The sequence below is a fragment of the Eurypyga helias genome, unplaced genomic scaffold (assembly GCF_000690775.1).
Source record: "Eurypyga helias isolate BGI_N326 unplaced genomic scaffold, ASM69077v1 scaffold7488, whole genome shotgun sequence".
NCBI classification, from domain to species: Eukaryota; Metazoa; Chordata; class Aves; order Eurypygiformes; family Eurypygidae; genus Eurypyga; species Eurypyga helias.
The window spans coordinates 30106-37860 of record NW_010265116.1 but is presented as its reverse complement, the minus strand read 5'-3'; the positions used below and the strand labels follow the sequence as shown (position 1 = coordinate 37860).

The window sequence follows — 7755 nt, the reverse complement described above, 5'->3', positions numbered from 1 at the left end:
GCTTCATATTGTGGTGGTTGGCACATCTGAAATAATTCACTTTAAAGGTAGACCACTTGTGATTATTTTCATATCTGTTTATTTTTTCCACTCTCAAGTTATTTAAAATTTCAACTTTAGATGCTTGATTTCAGAATTTTGATTTACATCATAAAAATGGAGACTGCAAAAAACGCAGTGCACACATGCATCATTCAGCATACAGGCACTTGAGTTCTATTTCCATTCCAAATTCACCCTTTACCTTAAATGCTCTCACAGCCGCCTTAAATTCTCCATGCTTTGGCCTGAGACAAAATGGTACGACTCATACCTTTTTTTAAATACAGCAAAATGACTCAGCTTATCGGAGTTTTTTCCAGACATTCATTGTGGTAAACCGAAAATCAATATAAGGTTGAGACAAAATTGAGTCCTCATTTACGTGTATTTTTACCAGTGAAAAAACTGGCACAGGATTTTTAGAGCACTTTTGCCATGATGATTCATAATTTACTTCATAATGATTTCTATTTAAACCACTTTACATGTTTGAAGTGTCATAAGAAGTGCGCATTATTCCATGAAATGAGAGGTTGTAACTGGCTCGGCTTGCACATTGTAATGTAAGAGATGTGTGTCAGTGTCTGCAGGCTGGATGGAGCAGGTCCAGTTGTTTAATTCTGCCAGGTTCTGTAGTTCAATTTGAAGAGTTTTAAATACAGTCGTAGGACCTGCACTGTAATCTTCATAGCACCAAAAGATTTTTTTTTGTTGCTTGCCTATTTCCTCCTTATTTTAGGGCTCTGAATGCCAAGGCTGTTATATTACAGTACAGAAAGTAGTTTTTGGTTTCGTTTTGTCTAGGTCTTATAACTGTGCCCACTGCTTGTGCATCCACAAAGAGGTGTATTGTTTCAGTTCAGCCAAGTACAGAAGACGTTTCCAATCCTGAGCATAAAAATTTCTTCCCACTATGGGGTGGGTGATTTTTAAACCTCAGACTTGAATGCAGATCTAGACAAGTAGTGGAGGAGTTAGCAAAATTAGTATTAATTTTTTTTTTCCAGTTTTCAGTGTAGTTTGCCCCAAAAGGGAAGTTAATTCAAGCAGCTCATCCTGATGGGCTTTGTGTTGAGTAGGATATGTATTGTTTTGTTTCTAACATGACTTTTCAGTATTTAAGATGTCTGTTAAAAGAGTTTCCCTGGTCTTTATTAGACACCGAAAGAACCTGATTTTATTTTTTTTATTTCTAATGTAAATTTTGAGGCACTTCTTTTAAGGATACCTGTGCGGATTTTTTTCTCTTTATGGTGTGAATTTTGCTTATGCTGGCTTGATCATCGACATGAGAAGTAACGTAATTTCCTCATCGATGAAGGCACTCAGCAGCCTGTGCCAGCTCCTCCATAACTTGTCAGTGCTGTGGAAGAAAGCCCACTCCCGTGGACTGGTTTCTGCAGCCATGTGAGGTATGATCACACTTTGGGATCATCCATACTCACAGATAGCAGCAGAATTTGGCCTTATGACAAGCCAGGAGGCTGTTGAAATTCAGCCCTTCCTCTGCAGCAGCTATTTCCAACCTTCTACCCGTGTCATAAATACTCAGGAGACAGTGTCTCCCCAGCCCTCTTTGCATCATTGCAGTGCTTCTGCTTCTCTGCCCAGCTCTGTGCAGGTGCTGGAGTAGTGGAGGTAGCATTTTCAGACCAAACATCCATTTTTCTTTCCAGAGAGATGGGAAACCCATGGGCCACACAGGTATAGAGCATATATATCCTGCTTTCACAGTAGGTCTTGGAAAAAAACCATAAAATTACTGACATACTAAAAAAGCTTGTCAAACAAGATGTTTGACATGACCTGCTTTACCCCTTCCCTCCAAAAAGCCCTTCTTCCTGTTTCAAGTGCTGAGGTGACTATAAATGCAGTAATATGTCTTTTTTTTTTTTAACTGAATGCAGTCCTTTCAACATTAATTCTATTTATTGTGTTCAACGTGATTTGTGGATAAGAACACAATGGATAACAGGTTTTAATAAGATGAAGTGCCTATTTGCCCTATTCTGGTGCATAATTTTGTGTTTGGATACGTGCAATAACAGGAGGATCCTGTTGTGTTCCACAGATATTTTACATAAAGGAATTGGCCAGCTTTCGTGATTTTGCACTATTCAGTAATAGAGATACTTCCAGTGAATATTTCGCTCAAGAATTGTAGCAGCTTTTTCTGTTTTAGAGAGAAAGTGGTTTTGTAGTCATCAAGGAATACGTCAAATCAGCCTAATAATAAAGCTTGAAAGGGTAAAAATTAAGTTTTACTGAAAAAATTGAGGTTGCGCCAGCCATCACAGTAAGCATTTATTTTCTTGACGAAACTGCATGGAATACTTAATTGTTAAACTTCTACAGAAGTCAGCTAACATTTCCAATGTACTCTTGTATCAAAATCCAATGAAAAAGCAAGACAGATTTCTTTTTTTCTTTCTTTTTTTTTCCTGCTTGGCTGCAAAACACTGCCTTTCTCTGCCTCTGATTCCCTTACTGCTTTCTTCTTTGTTTGTAAGTTCAGCGTACGTCAGTGTCGTTTCCTCTTTTGCCCCATCCTACCCTCTTTCCATCTTCTTCTGCCTTTTAGGTGTTCAGTATGTTTTTGGAGACACTGGTGGACTTCATCCAGGTCCATAAAGAAGATCTGCAGGACTGGCTGTTTGTGCTGCTGACACAGCTGTTGAAAAAAATGGGTGCTGATTTGCTTGGGTCTGTACAAGCAAAAGTTCAGAAGGCACTTGATGTCACAAGGTAATGGTTTCTTAAAAAAAAGAATAAAAAGCCCCACGCTAAAAAAGTCCACACTCTCATGCTCTTTCTGAGTTTTTGAGGAGCTTTTTAGTGTGCTTATGAGGTTCTTGGAAGATTGCAAGGCTAACAACAGATTGTGAAACTTCAGTAAACCTGGCTACTTAAGCATTTGGGTTCCCTAAATGACTCTTGGTTGAAAGGGTTTGGGTCCTTAATGCTGAGCAGTTAATATGCTACTACTTAGCTGATTCCAGAATATGCATCCGAGCCACGTGTGTTTGTTGTCTTGCCTTGCGCTCAGTGGTGCGGTGTTTGCATTTGAGCAACTTCATCTTGATATAAAAACATAATGGGTTCACCTTGCCTTCCCTCCACTGTCCCCAGACTTCACTGATATCCTACGTGATTTTGAGGGCCCGCAGAGCTGCTCATCCCTAGCCAGTTTTTATTTCCCAATGAAAGTTGTACTTTTGAGTAGAGTTGGAGCTGCTCGGGAGCTACTTTTTATCCTCCATTCTCTGAAGTTCAGCAGAACGTGGCAGATCTGCTGTGGGATCTGGAGAAGGATGGTGTGTTGCAATCAGAATATGAGCTGCTACACCGCCTCTCTTTCTGCGGCGGCAGAACCCTGGAGGGTCATAGCCAGAGTGTGGCTGGTGGGAGAGGGGAGGCAGCCAGAGTGGAACAGGATGATTCCAGGAGGGGTGTGGTGTACTAGTGCATAATGATTTAGGGGGATCGCATAGATTTAGTATCAGAATACTACCGCTTCATTCCTTATTACTCGCATTATCTGTTCTTGCTATAATTGCTTCAAAGCCAGAATTGATTGAATTTTGTCCTTTACATGCTGGTTGAATGTTTCTGAAAATGAGATACAAGACCAACAAAACTGGCAGAAATGTTTTTCTTTTAGAAGTACTAAAGCTTTTGTTTACTGAAAAGAGCAAGGGCCTATATAGTGCCTCTCAACAGGTTAAAAGAAAATTTCACATAACATGATTTGTTTGTATTACAGGGAATCTTTTCCAAATGACCTCCAGTTCAGTATTTTAATGAGATTTACTGTTGACCAGACCCAAACACCTAGCCTGAAGGTAGGAATTTTCAAGCTTGCATTGCAAACAGTGTTCATTGATAGACATTTCATTATCTTAATATTTGAATTTGGAATGTTACTGTTGTGGGCTTTTTTTTTTTAAATGAGGTTTTCAATTAGTGGATTTTGTTTTTGTAAACTTTCAGACAGTCAAGCCAGCACTACAGGACCAGCTTCGCTCTTTTTGGAGCTCAAAGGTTTTTGTCTGAATTATTGTCTTCATTCTTAACCCTATGTCAAACTCTTAAAGTGTTTCCAATAATTTTTATTTGAATGCATTCATATGCTGCTACTAACCTTTGCAAGAAACTTTTTAAGCATGCAGACGTTCACTCTTAAACATTCCACTAGTATGAAAATGTTTGCTGCAAGAGACATCTAATAAAAACACAGTACAGTAAAAATGAGCAACAACAATGTGGCCACCTAACATCAAGCTGGTTATGCAAACTCACTCTATAAAATCTTTTCTAATTCTATGTTTGTGATTTCCCAGTCCTATTTTCATAGTTCATATATTTTTTTTCCCTGTGTTCAGCCTGATAGGTCTTGAATTAATTTGATTATTTTAATATTAATATGAACTTGAGTTACTATATTAAAAATCAGCTCCCTTTGTGATACACTTAATTTTCTGAAAGCAGTGTGTAGGTTTATAATTACACACATTCTTGCATAAAAATCTGTAGTCCGTAGACCTGCCAGTGTAACTGAAAAGTAAAAATGTATTGTAGTATGTTTACAGTTCCAAAGAGAGTTGATTTTTGGATAAATGCATCAAATCCCAAGAAGACAGGTGATGTAAATGGGGAAATAACAAGCATATAACAACTGCATTTTCTGCTCTGTCCTGCACGAAATATTTTTGGTTTGATGCTGCATCAGAATATGACTTTTCCCAAGTTATGTCAAACCTAAAGTCGTATGAATATGCCTCTTTTGTCTACAATACAGTAAAACTTACATTTTTAAGCTTTTGAGGACAGTTGATACGTTGACCACTGTTGCTTCGTAGAGCTGTGTTAAAAAGAGACTGCTGTCACTTATTGAACACAGCAAATGAGGTAGTAAAAATCAGTTTGTTGTTTAAATAAATCCTTGGAAAAAAGTTGGGCTTGGTTTTGTTTTACTTGGTTTTCCTCCCCAGGAAGGTGAAGTTGATGTTTGAGATGTTCTTTTTCTCTATACACTAGTGTAGCTGGTAAACACGTTGTTTCAAAGTTGAGAGTGTAGATTTGGAACGAGACATGGACTTCTGCTAGGCTGACGTGGGGCTAAGTTCACAAATACTCAGTATGCGACCTAGAAGGAATTAAGAAATCTGAAACACTTAATGGAAAAACATTCTGAAAATAGCTTCCTGTATTTAAGAGAGACTTCTGAAATGAAGACCTTGGTAAAAACTACCTCCATAGAAGAAGACCTGTTAGTTTGAAATAAAATCAGGAGTATTTAAAGCGATTTTTTGGGACAATACAGTATGTAACTGTTTAAGAGAAGGTAAGCTTATTTTCAGAAGAAAGCGGTATCTGTCCCCTACTTCCATCTTTCAGGTAGCTACAACTTCAGGATCCAGATGGTGAAGTTATTGAACGTAAACTGCGGAATTATTTATTTAATATCCACATTCTTTCATATTTTGCCTAAATCCCATCCTCAGTTTCTTGAAGACTTCAGCTTTTGTTCTTAACCATGTGAAGTGATTATTTTGTGGCTGAGCATGCCTTTGGGCTAGATTTACTGAGAAACAGCATTTCCTGCAAAAGGAAAAAATCAGAGAAAGGATTTTCAGCACCCTTAATGCCAGTCAGATACAGGAAGGGATAATCAGTCAGAAATTCGCTCCGTTGAAGGATTCTCTTCTACAAATGATTTTTCCTGTGGTTTTTATGTGTAAATAATCACGATCCTTTAGAGTCAACTGTCATTGTACTTCTTACACTTACAGACCCAGCAAAGTCTGGGACAATAAAAGTCAAGCTATTAAAGTGGCCTCAGAGGTGGCTTTGGACAGCTAGCCAGTCAGAGGACCAAACATAGAGAAGATAAAATAAAAATCTGCTGGCTTAATCCGTGGAGGATGCAGCACAGCGTATTGTGTAAAATGATTGCATAACTCAAATTATCAAGACAGGATATAATCTATTAAGCTTATTTTCACAGGTGCAGAACGTATGCTTTCCAAGGGATGGCGGTTGTCCTGAAATACACTTCAGAACATCACTTTCATTTTTCTCAGGTTGAATATCCAATGGCTCGCACTCAGTGAGGAATTGATTTAAGCATTGTGGCCAAAGTTCATTACAAGTTTCTGAACCCTTCTTTCTTTTGAAAATACTGACTTGCTGACAAAGGTTTTTGCTACAGTTGATCAGAATTTTTTTTTTCTATATCCATATTAAAATTTCTAGATTAAAAAAAAAAAGAACCCACAACCAACCAATGACGCAGATTCATAGAGATGAGAGAGCCCTTCAAAATTTATCTTTGGTGTGTATTTTAGTCATTTGGTTAAATAATGGCAGAGGCAGTCACTCCCATCCAGGAGCTTAGGGACAGACACCTGGGATGTGGCAATCTGAAAGTCACTTTGCACGATTGCGTGTGTATTCAGTTTGAGTAAGGCAGAGCAGAGTCTATTGCATCCCAGGAAAGCGCTTTAAGAGGTAGACTTTTCTGGTTTAAGTAAAGCAGTTTCTTTACATTCCTCTCACCTTTTTTCCTGTTACGTGAAATGTTTCTTTTGCCTTAACGTGATGCAGCAAACTAAACTGTAAATCTCAAATTTTTCACAGGACAGGAAAAAGTTTGCCTAGTGGCACTGACTGTGTAGCACCCTTACAGTACTTCCTCAATCTCTGGAGGTAGCCGCACATATTTGTGTGACAGAACTTGTCATTTCAGTATCTGTGAAAGATGCTTGTGAAGCAGGTTCTATTTATATCTAACCTTTTGTTGTGAGTAATAGTGCTAATTGTGGCTCGATCTGTATCTCAGTTCACTTACTACAGCAGTGTTGTTCTTAAAGAGAATACCTGTTTGTGTTATATGCTGTACAGGACAAATGTCTCAGTGTTTATAGTCCAGCAAAAAAGTAAATTCAACCCAGAAGAATACGAAGAAACTCAAGGCAGTATTAAACAACTTCAGAGACAGTGGTTTCAGTTTAATGGCAAATATTCATTGTAAGAATTCCTGGAGTTGTTTTCATTGTGCTCAAAAATAATTTCTTTCCCTTCTGGGAGAGATTAGATGGATGGTTAAAGAGGAGTGTGTTAGGCCCTTTATAAATCTGAACCCTGTACATATTTACTGGAAGTAGTGACAAAAATAGATCATAAGTAGATCTGCTGCTATTACAGAGTTTACTTCAGAGTAGATTTTTTAACGTGCAATAACGCTGTCTGCCTGTATTTGAGCATAGGAAGGTGCCCCTTCCAGAATTTCTTCTCTCAAATGCAATTTGTGAAAAACACACTCTTCCAAAATAGCTGTCAAACCCAGCTTTGAGTATCTGTCTCACTCTGAAAAGCTGCGTTAGTCCAAACTCCCTCCATTCCTCTTCGGTTCAGTGCTTTTCTCTCTCCCAAGAGCCTCTGTTTCCAGAAGTCTGTGCAGTTTACTCTAGGACTAGTTTAAGCACTAAATAATGCTGCTCTCTTAAGTACAGTACTCAGGAATTTTGTCACTGGGAGAAATGCCTCTGGATGTTTTAAGTGTTGCAGTTATTAACAGTAATTTTTTGTTAAGGTCTGATATTACATGTATGTAAATCACAAACAGTGAAACGTAGTGCTGTCATCATGCTTTCACTTGGTAATCTAGAAATTTTAACTTTACTACTTTTTGAAAACCGAGTGTTTTGCTGC

At 38.2% G+C, this 7755-nt stretch overlaps 1 protein-coding gene across 1 annotated transcript in view; it reads left to right on the top strand.

Moving 5' to 3' along the window:
* Window positions 1-7755, top strand: part of CLASP2 (cytoplasmic linker associated protein 2) — an 89933-nt gene that overhangs the window by 64014 nt on the left and 18164 nt on the right. Inside the window, exons 22-23 of the mRNA XM_010156614.1 lie at window positions 2624-2787; window positions 3806-3884. Of these exons, the coding sequence (XP_010154916.1) occupies window positions 2624-2787; window positions 3806-3884 (243 nt within the window). The remainder of the gene's footprint in view (window positions 1-2623; window positions 2788-3805; window positions 3885-7755) is intronic.